Source organism: Hylobates moloch, unplaced genomic scaffold (assembly GCF_009828535.3).
Source record: "Hylobates moloch isolate HMO894 unplaced genomic scaffold, HMol_V3 SCAFFOLD_6, whole genome shotgun sequence".
Lineage (NCBI taxonomy): Eukaryota > Metazoa > Chordata > Mammalia > Primates > Hylobatidae > Hylobates > Hylobates moloch.
In genome coordinates, this window is record NW_026652281.1 from 8,981,607 (window position 1) to 8,993,906 (window position 12,300).

General features: G+C 50.3%; 1 protein-coding gene across 1 annotated transcript in view; it reads left to right on the forward strand.

Moving 5' to 3' along the window:
- The window catches only part of LOC116470316 (polycystin-1-like protein 2), a 52,203-nt gene that overhangs the window by 37,493 nt on the left and 2,410 nt on the right, over positions 1-12,300 (forward strand). The window contains exons 12-16 of the mRNA XM_058440450.1: positions 3,501-3,621; positions 4,989-5,130; positions 6,794-6,970; positions 9,168-9,313; positions 10,001-10,195. Of these exons, the coding sequence (XP_058296433.1) occupies positions 3,501-3,621; positions 4,989-5,130; positions 6,794-6,970; positions 9,168-9,313; positions 10,001-10,195 (781 nt within the window). The remainder of the gene's footprint in view (positions 1-3,500; positions 3,622-4,988; positions 5,131-6,793; positions 6,971-9,167; positions 9,314-10,000; positions 10,196-12,300) is intronic.

A 12,300-nucleotide genomic window follows, 5' to 3' on the forward strand; every position in this document is an offset into this window, starting at 1 on the left:
AAAAAAAAAAAAAAAAAAAAAAAAAAAAAGAGTGATACAGAGAAACCACCCAATAGTTCTTTATTTTTATTTTTATTTTTTTTGAAATGGAGTCTCGCTCTGTCACCCAGGCTGGAGTACAGTGGCACCATTGCACCTCACTGCAGCCTCTGCCTCCCGGGTTCAAGCGTTTCTCATGCCTCAGACTCCTGAGTATCTGAGATTACCGGCAGGCGTGCCACCATGCCCAGCTAATTTTTGTGTTTTTTGTAAAGGCGGGGTTTCACCGTGTTGGATAGGCTGGTCTCAAACTCCTGACCTCAGGTGATCCACCTGCCTCGGCCTCCCAAATTGCTGGGATTACAGGAATGAGCCACCAAGCCCAGCCAAGCATCCAAGAGTTCTAAGCATGTTACTTCAATTTGCCCTGTTGGCTCAGTGGAGAATGACTTGGAAGAGGGCAGGAGAAGACTCAGGGAGATTGCCCAGGCTCTTGCAGGAGTCAAGGTAGGAGGTCAAAGTTGCTTGGCCTATCAGCCAGTCCCTGCAGGAAGCAGATGGCTCAGCCAAACCAGGAATGAATGGAAGAGAGCTGATGAAGGGACCGTTTACAGGTGAGGGCAAGTATAAGGCAATGAACCGGGGTGACAAGGCAGAACTACAACCAAGGGAAGCCATTATCACCCCCAGGAATGCAGAGGTAAGATAATGGGATGGCACTACTAGAACTCCTGGGAGCTGTCGCTGTGGGAGAGGGACCTCCTAATGGGAGCTGTGGCCTTGGTTGGAGAAGCACAGCCTCTCCCACCTGCAGCCCATCGGGGAAAAGAGCAGGCAAAGCCGTGAATACATTCCCCAAACTCTCTCCTCTCATCCTCCAATCCTCTGTCAATGGTTCCCATTGACTGGACCCAGTCAGAAGCTGGAGGGTGTGGCAGCTTGGGTGATGCAGTCTGTAGAGCTGAGTCTCCCAGGTCAGAGCCGCGAGTGGGAGGAGACTGGAATGGAGGGGCATATAGAGAACGTCCCGCACACTTGGACTAGGACAGACATGAGGAGAGAAGTAGGAAGATTCAAGAGCTATCGTCAAGTTCAGACCAAAGGGGAAACTGGGGGACCATCCTGTGGAGGGCAGGTCTGTGCAAACCTTCCCCCAAAGTTCAGGGAAGCAGAGATGCCAGAGACAGAAGCTGACAAATTTAGTTTCTCAGAAAGAAACATTTAATTGAGACTTGTGAACAGAAACCATGATGTCTAGGGCAGCTGCAAGACGAGATGGTGAAAGCCAGTGCCATTACCCCCCAGAACCAGGGCTTATATACCATAGGGAAGGAACGCGTAGGACAATCGTAGGGAAAGGTAAGAATACTATGTGAATCTCTTTAAGGGCAGGACTCATAGTAAGTATATGCTCTTACACAAAGAGCTGTAGAGAAAATAGAAATCTTAGAGGCATTCCTGGAATTGGGGTTAATCAGTAGTCAACGTGGCAGATTAGCATCTGAAATGGAGTTGCTCTGGCCTTCGTAGAGACGTTATAGAGAAGGCCAAGAGTTTGGATCCAGACACAATGGTTCACATTCTATCTGCCCACTTAGAAGTTACATCACTTAGGACAAATCGCATAAGCCCTCGGGGCCTAGTTTGCTCATCTGTGACCTAGGGACGCTAATATGTCACTCACAGGGCATTGTGAGCATTGGACAAGCTAGAGACAGCGGAAGTAATGTGTGCATGGTGGGCGCGCTGTTAAACCACAGCATTAGTTTACCATTATCTGAACTAAACAGAATCACAGAAATTATCTAGGCTATTCCCTCATTTTGCAGGTGAGGAAGCTGAGGCTTAGAGAGTTTAAGTGATTCGGTCAGGTATAGTGGCCCATACCTGTAATCCCAGCATTTTGGGAGGCCAAGGCGGGTGGCTCACCTGAGGTCAGGAGTTTGAGACCAGCCTGGCCAACATGGTGAAACCCCGTCTGTACTTAAAAAATACAAATGTTAGCTGGGCATGGTGGTGAGTGCCTGTAATCCCAGCTACTCAGGAGGCTGAGGCAGGAGAGTCTCTTGAACCGGGAGGCGGAGGTTGTAGTGAGCCGAGATCACGCCATTGCACTCCAGCCTGGGCGATAGAGTGAGACTCAGTCTCAAAAAAAAAAAAAAGTTTAAGTGATGCACACAAGGTGACCATTCATGAACGACAAGGACAGAGTTAGAACCCATGTCCTGTCTGAGCCTCATTCACCTTCCATATCATTACGCTGTGCAGTGAATGACATGGGAATTCAGTCAGGCCATGACTCATTCCATCTTCACAAGCAAGGCTACGTCCCGATGTTGGATGGGGCAGGGGCAGCTTTTATTCCATCTTTCATTTGAAAAAGGGCCATTTCCTACCTTCTCAAAGGACTTGGGAAGAACTGGACAAAAGACCAGGCCAGTGGTCACGATGCCTGTCTGAGTCCATTTTGCATTGTTATAAAGGAATATCTGAGGCTAGGTAATTTATAAAGAAAAACGGTTGGCCGGGTGCAGTGGCTCATGCCTGTAATCCCAGCACTTTGGGAGGTTGAGGTGGGTGGATCACTTGAGGCCAAGAGTTCGAGACCAGCCAGGCCAACATAGCAAAACACTGTCTCTACTGAAAATACAAATTAGTTGGGTATGGTTGTGCATGTCTGTAATCTCAGCTATTCAGGAGGCTGAGGCAGGAGAATTGCTTGAATCTGGGAGGCAGAGGTTGCAGTAAGCCAAGATCGTGCCACTGCACTCCAGCCTGGGCGACAGAGCCAGACTCTGTCTCAAAAAAAAAAAAAAAGAAAGAAAGAAAGAAAAAGAAAAGAAAGAAGAAAAAAGATTTATTTGGCTCATGATTCTTATGGTTGGAAAATCCAAGGCTGGACATCTGTATCTGATAAGGACCTCAGGCTGCTTCCACTTACAGTGGAAGACGAAGGGGACCTGGTGTGTGCAGAGAAGGCAGGGAGGTGCCAGGCTCTTTTTTTTTTTTTGAGATGGAGTATCACTCTGTCACCCAGGTTGGAGTGCAGTTGTGTGATCTTGGCTCACTGCAACCTCCATCTCCCTGGTTCAGGTGATTCTCCTGCCTCAGACTCCCGAGTAGCCAGGACTACAGGCACCCGCCACCATGCCCAGCTAATTTTTGTATTTTTAGTAGAGACAGGGTTTCACCATGTTGGCCAGGCTGGTCTCAAACTCCTGACCTCAGATGATCTGCCCGCTTGGGCCTCTCAAAGTGCTGGGATTACAGATGTGAGCCACGGCACCCGGCCGTCTTTTTAACAACTAGCTCCGGGGGTGACTAATAGAGCAAGAACACGCTCTCAAGGGAGGCATTCATCCACTCATGAGGAATCCGCCCCCATGACCCAAACACCTCCCATGAAGCCCCACCTCCAACATTGGGGATCATAGTTCAACATGAGGTTTCTGGGGACAAATATCCACATGATAGCAATGCCTGGGGGAGCTTCCTCACTCTGTCCTCTGTCTGCCTTTCAGCTGTGAGAGGAACTGCAGGCCCGTTAATGCCAGCGAAGACATTCTGCTCAGCGTCACCATGGGAGAGGACTCCCCAGTGGCTATGTTCAGCTGGTATTTGGACAACACCCCAACAGAGCAGGTGAGCACAGGGACAACCACTCAAGAATGGATATCTGCCTTGCGCTTTCAGCACACCCGTGTCGCATGCCCAGTAGTGGGCCAGGGTTGGGTCAACTCTATTCAGAGCCTGTGGTGTGGGACTCGGGGTATTGGGCTGGGGAGAAAATCAGGGAATTGGCAGCAGGGCAAATGGGCACAAGGGAGCATAAGCTCTGGAGAAACTTTGCAGCAGGTGCTCTTGGCATCTCAGCAAAGTCCCGCTTCCCAGGGGAACAATCCTAACTCCAGCTTGCGTGGACTGGCCGTTGGCCAACAACTGATGGATGGAGTATCTACTAGCCCAGCCTCTCTGTCCCCAGGTAGGGTGATTTCAGTAGTGCAACTTACACTTCAGGGCTCTCCTTGCGACCAGGCTGAGGCTGGATGCCTCCAGTAACTGTTTTTTGCCTCATTTTGTTCTCTGCTGTTTCTCTCTATCCACTGTTTTTCCCTGTCGATCCTCCTTCAATAAATAACCTGCACACAAGGCTGGATATGGCGGCTCATGCCTGTAATCCCAACACTTTGGGAGGCCAAGGCAGGCAGATCACCTGAGGTCAGGGGTTTGAGACCAGCCTGGCCAACATGATGAAACCCCGTCTCTACTAAAAATACAAAAACATTAGCAGGGTATGGTGGTGTGTGCCTGTAATTCTATCTACTTGGGAGGCTGAGGCAGGAGAATCACTTGAACCTGGGAGGGAGAGGTTGCAGTACGCAGAGATCATACGCTGCACTCTAGCCTGGGCAGCAGAGTGAGACTCTCTCTCAAAAATATTTTCTTTTTAATTTTTTTTTTTTTTTTTTTGAGACAGAATCTCACTCTGTCACCCAGGCTGGAGTACAATGACACAATCTCAGCTCACTGCAACCTCTGTCTCCTGGGTTCAAGCGATTCTCCTGCCTCAGCCTCCCACGTAGCCAGGATTACAGGCACATAACACCATGCCCGGCTGATTTTTGTATTTTTAGTAGAGACAGAGTTTCACCATGTTGGCCAGGCTGATCTTGAACTCCTGAGCTCAGATGATCCGACCACCTCGGCCTCCCAAAGTGCTGGGATTAGAGGCGTGAGCCACTGTATCTGGCTCAAAAATAAATAAATAAATGACCTGCACACAAATCCACATCTCAGCCTCTGCTTCTGGGGAGCCCAACCTAAGACAAACACAACAACAAGGCTGGAAAGTGTCTATTCCAGGTGACTTCTTGGGGAGCTGGGGCTGCCTGTCCTCCGTTCATCAGTAATAAATCTGAAAGGCTGTCTAGCACCCAGAAGTCACTGTCCTGCTGCAGTCCAGTGGCCTGGCTGTAGTGTCAGGAGCCCTGGGCTATCCTCTCTTTCAGGCCGATCCCCTCCCGGATGCCTGCAGACTCAGAGGATTTTGGCCAAGGTCCTTAACCCTCCTCCAGGGCAACACCTCCACATTGCTGCTGAACAGCTCCTTTCTGCAGTCCTGGGGAGAGGTCATCCAAATCAGAGCCACAGGTATGAAGCCTCCCTTGTATCTCCTCTCACAGAACCCAGATAAACCCAGAAACACTCAGATATTGGGCATCAGTTTATTTGTCTTTTAAATATTGAAATAGAGAGATGGGATCTCACTATGTTGCCCAGTCTGGTCTTGAACTCCTGGAGCCAAACGATCTTCCTGTCTCAGCCTCCTAAAGTGCTGTGATGGGAGGTGTGAGTCCCCACGCCCAGCCAGGGCATCAGCTTAGTGCAGAGGCCACAGCGCAGGCTCTGGTGTGAATCGCAACACTGCCACTTTCTACGTGGGAGACTCTAGGAAGAGGATTTCACCTCTCTGTGCCTCAGTTTCCTCACATGTAAACTGGGATAATCAAAATGCCTGCCTCAGAATGGTTATTTTGCAGGATGAATGAGATAACCCCAGTGTTACAAGCAGATCATTCTGGGGTCGTGCAACCTGTATGCCCTGCCAGGATTCTTCAGGGCTTGTCATTTAAAACAAGCCCAGTGTGAGAAACACAGATTCTCAAACACACAAACAATGGTGGTGATGATTCTTTTTAGGAAGGATTGCTTTGCTTCCGTATTACCCAAAGTGGCCCACAGACCATGCACATCAGGATAAACTAGGTATTAGTTAAACAGGCACACTCTTGGGTCCACCCCAAACTTTCTGAATTGGGTCTAGGCCAAAGAATGAGTTTTTATGGGTTAAAATTCTCTTTATGCCCAGCTCTTCCAGGCATACGCTCTCTGAAAACCTACGTGGCTACTCCAGGTGATGTGGGATGTGACTGCAGGTCCACTCATGGCTCTTTACAGTGATCTCGGGGCCTGGGAAGAGTGTGGTTTTCAGGGCGGGCTCAGCCTGTTTCCGGTTCCCGGTTCTGGTCTTTCCTGGCTCCGTGATCTTGAGCATTTTCCCAGCATAGTCACACCCCGCGAGATCTCTGTGGGGAAGCTATTATCCTCAGCCCCGTTCTACAGACGAGGAGCTGACTCTTGAAAAAGTCAAGTTCTCAGCCCGGGTCCAGTGGCTCATGCCTGTAATCCCAACACTTTGGGAGGCTGAGGTGGGAGGATCCCTTGAGGCCAGGAGTTTAAGACCAGCCCTGGCAACAGAGCAAGACCCTGTCTCTACAAAAATTAGAAAATTAGCCAGCCATGATGGTGCACTCCTGTGGTTCTAGCTGACTCGAGAGGCTAAGGCAGTAGAATCACTTAAGCCTAAGAGTTCAAGGCTACAGTAAGCTATGATTGCACCACTGGACTCTAGCCTAGGTGACAGAGCAAGACCCTATCTCTAAAAAGAAAAAAAATTAGGAAAACAAAATTGGAAAAGAAAAGGTCAAGTCCGAGGTCACTTGGTTAGCAAATGGCAGAACTAAACTTCAAGCTCAGGTCTGTCTGATTATCTTTCCCTATCTCTGCCCAGTTTCTCAAAGTGAGGCCCTGGGATCCTTGCATCAGGGAGAGTTGTTTGGGGGTTTAATTGTTTAACTGTTCGATATGTACGTTTCTGGGCTCTCCCCAGAATCTCGAGAGACATCTGAGGTTCTGGGTTTGATGTAGGGCCCAGGAATCTTTGTGTTTAATGAGCTCAGGGGGCGATCTAACAGCAGGATGGAGTTTGTGGGCCCCACGTGGCCCCCTGAACATGATCTGTCTTCACTCCCAGCACTGACCAGGCACGCCTGTGGGGAGGACAGCTATGTGATCAGCACTCTGCCTCCTCCCGAGGTGCCTGCCTGCACTATTGCCCCGGAGGAGGGCACCGTTCTGACGAGCTTTGCCATCTTCTGCAACGTCTCCACAGCCCTGGGACCCCTGCAGTTCTGCTTCTGTCTGGAATCAGGTACCGGCTGAGGACTCTGCTCTTCCCTCAGCTCCTGGGCTCGTCTTCTTGCAGAACAGGGGCCTGTTCTCTCTGGGAGCTGCAAAGGATATGTTCTGTGTGCGAGAGAGGTTGGCAGGCTGAGGGTTCCCCTAAACCTCAACCCCTAGCCCCAAGACACTGACCCAGCCGTCACTCCACAAAGACATGAGAAGAAGGTCCCATCAGTAGCTCTTCCACAACTGGAAGCCAAAATCCATTGCCCTGGCATGGGGGACATTGATGGAGTGAAATCAACAAGGATACCCAAAAGTATGACCATGTGGGGCCGCCACCAAGACACCATCCCCCAACCCCTGCTCACCACACACACACACACACACACACACACACACACACACACACACACGTAGTAGCTGGGACTCCCAGAAGCCTGGAGCTGTTCAGGAAGACAGAGATGGGTCTGGTTAACAGAATCTTCAACAATTTCATTGACACTGCTTTATAAGCGCCCCAGAGAATGGGTGATATTGCAGGATGAGCTGAGCTGAAAGAACATTTTTGCAAAGGTGTACAGGTGACAAACATGGAAGACTCCATCCACAATGCATAAAACCCTACACAGTGTCCATGCTGTCACCCTAACCACCCACACCCCAGGACAGCCACGGGGCATTAGCAGGAGAGATGAGGGAGCCACTCACATTGCATTTATTCTTCCACTTGGCGAGTGATTGGTACTTGGAGGTTTCATCTGAGCCCTGATCTCCACGCAGTGGGCTTCTTCTTCTTCTTCTTCTTCTTCTTCTTCTTCTCCTTCTCCTTCTCCTTCTCCTCCTCCTTCCCCTCCTCCTCCTCCTCCTCCGCCTCCTCCTCTTCCTCCCTCCTCCTCCTCCCTCCTCCTCCTCCCTCCTCCTCCTCCCTCCTCCTTCTCCCTCTTCTTCTTTTCTTCTTCTTCCTTTTTTTTTTTTTTTTTTGAGACAGAGTTTTGCCTTGTTGCCAAGGCTGGAGTGCGGTGGCACGATCTCGGCCCGCTGCAACCTCCGCCTCCCGCGTTCAAGCAATTCTCTTGCCTCAGCTTCCTGAGTAGCTGAGATTACAGGTGCCTGCCACCACACCTGGCTAATTTTTGTATTTTTAGTAGAGATGGGGTTTCACTATGTTGGCCAGGCTGGTCTCAAACTCCTGACCTCAGGTGATCTGCCCACCTCGGCCTCTCAAAGTGCTGGGATTACAGATGTAAGCCACACGCCCAGGAGGGCTTTGGCGTTCTGTACTCTGAAAATGCTCTAATCAGATTGTAATTTTCCTCCAAAGTCAGGCACCAGGAGTGTTGCCAGGATGGTCCCCCAAATCCAGCATCAAACATCACAATGGCATAAACACTACACCTTGATTAGGGAAAGTGCACATCAGCTATTGTAATACCCAAGGGAGTGTAGTTTTCACAGGTGCCCTGTCTAATAGATGTGGAAACGCAGCACTGTTAAGAGGGCTATGAATAGGGCTGAGTCTGAAAGGAAAAAGTTCAAGCAAGGTAAGTGGATGTTATTTCAAACTGCGTCCCGCCAGAGGGAAAGGCCAGGACAGCTGCTCTAATTCCAATATGCTATTCCTCTTTAGTACCTCTCCCCCATCATCCAAGTGAGGATGGAGGCAGGAAAGTGTGGCTACATAAAAATGAGTCCCAGGCCGGGTGTGGTGGCTCGTGCCGGTAATCCCAGGACTTTGGGAGGCCAAGGTGGGTGGATCACCTGAGGTCAGGAGTTCGAGACCTAAGTTTTACAATTCTTTTTGTAGAAACAAGGTCTTCCTAAGTGGTCCAGGCTGGTCTTGAACTCCTCGCCCCTGAGCTAATTTTTAAGTTGTCATTGTTGCTCCTCCTCCCTCTCCTCCTTCTTTTTCTTCCTCTTATAATTTGGTTTACCACCTTGACTTTTGAAAAAAAAAAAAAAACCTGTAAATGGGATGTTTTTCATATGATTTTTTTATGGATTTTAGTAAAATTATTCCAAAGTTACAGCAACCTGTAGTTGCTTAAAGAAGACAGTAATCAGCATATGTGACTGTCTCATTAAAAGTGTGGAATCCCGAGAGCCTACCATGCCTTCGAGAGCTGTGGCTTTTGTGTCCCTGTCAGCAGGCTCTACCTGAGTGGGTTGCAGCGTACCTGGGGCTTAGCGATGCCCCCTCATCGGTCAATTTCTGGTTTTGCCAGGTTCCTGCCTACACTGTGGCCCTGAACCTGTCCTCCCATCTGTGTATCTGCCACTTGGAAAGGAGAACAATGACTTTGTGCTGACAGTAGTTATTTCTGCCACAAATCGTGCAGGGGACACACAGCAGACCCAGGCCGTGGCTAAGGTGGGTGGTGGCAGTGGCCACTGTTTCTTAGCTGAGAAAAATTCTTCACCCATATGAACCTCACCAAAAGGATGGCCGGATGGAAGATAGCCAGGGGCATAGCCAGATGAGTCACTGATTCATCCATTCCTTCCACAAATATTTACAGAGCATCTACCCTGGGCCGCGTCCTGGAGGTATAGCCAGGGACACAACAGATGTGGTCTCTACCTTTGTAGATGTTATGACTTAGTGGCCAGAATAGGGGGAGGGTCCTGGGAGCTGGTGGGTGAGGAGGGTTGGAGAATGACTCTGGCATGCGTTAGGCTAGCACCTTAAGAGAGCTCAGAGGAAGCAGAACCAAGATTAGCCAACAAGGACTCAAGGAAGGGCCTGGATAAGATCCCAAGAAGATTTCAAGCGTCAGAGGCCAAGTGGAGGTGGAAGAGGTTGAGACCAAGAGGAGGAGGGCAGCCAGTGGTAGAGCGATGACTTGCTCCGGGCTGAAGCTGACCAAGGCTTGGTTTGGGTGGCTGTCGGCTGCCTGGTGCGAGTAGGTCTGGGTGCCCTCCAGCCTCAGGAAGTGCCCGAGAGCCCACAGGCCAGGCCAAAGGCCTCCAAGCCTCTCTGACCCCACGTGAAGACCCCTGACTTCAGAGGCCAGGTTCTTCCTAGCAGGTTCTGAGCACATTTCTGATTTCCTAACAGGTGGCACTCGGAGACACATGTGTTGAGGCTGTAGCATTCCAGGCTGCCGTGTCAGAGAAAATCCCCACAGCTCTGCAAGGCAAGGGTGGCCCCGAGCAGCTCCTCCAGCTAGCCAAGGCCGTGTCCTCCGTGCTGAACCGAGAGCACGACAACCAGGGCTCAGGACAGTCGCTGAGCGTGGACGTCAGACAGAAGGTGCCTGTGGGAAGCTGAGGGGCTCCTTTCATTCCCTTCCTCTGGGGCCCCAGGGTCTGCATGTGGCCATTTTGGCTTTGGATCAAGGTTCATGGATCAGGGGAGAAGGCTGTGGTGTCTCCCAAGCAGCTGACACCACCTTCCTCTCTGGTCTTTTGGGTGAGTGACATGAAGTGAAGAAAATGCCATCTTCCTTGGTAACCTGCTTTCTTGGCTGGCCCTCATGAAGGCACAGGCCTCTGGGATGGGGGGAGTTTAGAATGCATCACCCCCTCCCTTTCACGTTTCAGATGACAAGGCAGAGCCCCAGAGGAGAAAGGGGACTGTCGTCAGTCATATGGGTAGCGGTTTGGAGTTGGACCACAGATGGTGTCCCAGCTTTGTCACTTACCATTTGCATTGTCACGGGCCAGGGACTGAACCTCTCTAAGCCTCCGTTTCCCCATATGGAAAAGAGGAATGAGAATACTAGTATCCTCATACGATTGTGGTAAGAGTTAAATAAGAATTACAATCACTGCAACTAAAAAACTGGATAAAATCGCCAACATTCAACCGGTTTTAATCTACAAAAATGGCCATTCCGTGTGTTACAACCTAGTATGATAAACTATTGCAGAACATATGATTGTGTCCACTCCCAGTGCGTGCCACATGAGTTTGTGTTTGTGTGTGTGCATGCACACACACACACACACACACACACACACACACACACACACACCCCTCTGTGGGCACGGAGAAGAGAAGAAAGACTTCTCTTGGCTCCCTGAAAGGTTTGCAGGAAAGTACTGAGTGTGGTGCTGGAGGCCGGGTAGGTACTTAATACAGGAAGGAGGCTTGTCATTGTGGTCGCTTACAGAGAGAAACTAACATGTATCCAGCACCTGCTATGAGCTGCCAGGCCCTGCATTAGGGCTTCATGAATCTGTAATCCCCACTACAACCCTGGGAGGTAAATGGTGAGGCCTCTGTCTGTGTTACAGCAGAGGAAACAGAGGGTAAGAGAATCAGAGGTGCCTGCCTGGGTCCCTATGTCTGGTAAGTGGTGAAACCGGGGTTCAAACCCAGGTTAGAGGTTCCCCCTCCGCCTCCAGCCCTCTTACCCCAGACCTTTGTTCCACATTCCCTACCCCATTCCCCCTGCCACATACATACACATTAACTCTCACACATACATACACACACTTTCACACACACTCTCATGCTCACACATACACATACGTGCACTCACACATGTTCGCACACACACAAACACATGCACACACTCCCACTCACACACACTAACACACATGCTCACACACTTATACATAAATGCATGCTCACACACTCATACTGATACATGCTCATACACACATACACTGACAGATGCTCACACGGTCACACACACTCACATATACACACATCCACATCCACACACAAACTGACACGCTCACTCACATACACTGACACGCTCTCACACATTCATACACACACGTACTCACACCCATACACAATTATGCTTTCACACATACACATACATACACACTCACACACTTTCACACACACACAGCTCTCATTCTTGGTCACATTCACTCTGAGAAGTACCAATGGTAAGCTTCCCCTGGGCATCCTGTGGTCCCCAAGCACACAGACCACACAGCCTAACCCAAGGTCTCCCCATGAAATGCCCGGAGCCTGGCACAAGACAGATGTCAAACTGTCACTGGGCAGCTGAGAAGAAGTTAACAAGGGCTTTGTTGAGAGAGGTGTGTGCAGGGCTTAGGGAACAAACTAGACAGCGTGGAGGACCCCAGGGGCCTGGCCTGCCGTGAGCAGGATCCAGGGAGCGGCTGCTCACAGAGGGACTCTCTGGTAGGGGCTGTGGCTTTTGAAGAACGAGGCGGCCAACCCCCGGTGACCTGGCCGGGGGCATCGGCAGAATGACCCCTCCCAGCTCTCTCTCCTCCTGCCCTCTCGTCCCCTGCTGGTCTCCTGCTGGGTGAATCCATTGGCCAGAGGGTCCAGAGCCGGTGACATCTCCACCCAGGGTAGATGACAAGCGATGGGGTTAGGACCTGCAGAAGCAAATGTGAGATTACCCATTATCTGAGTTTCCCTTCTGG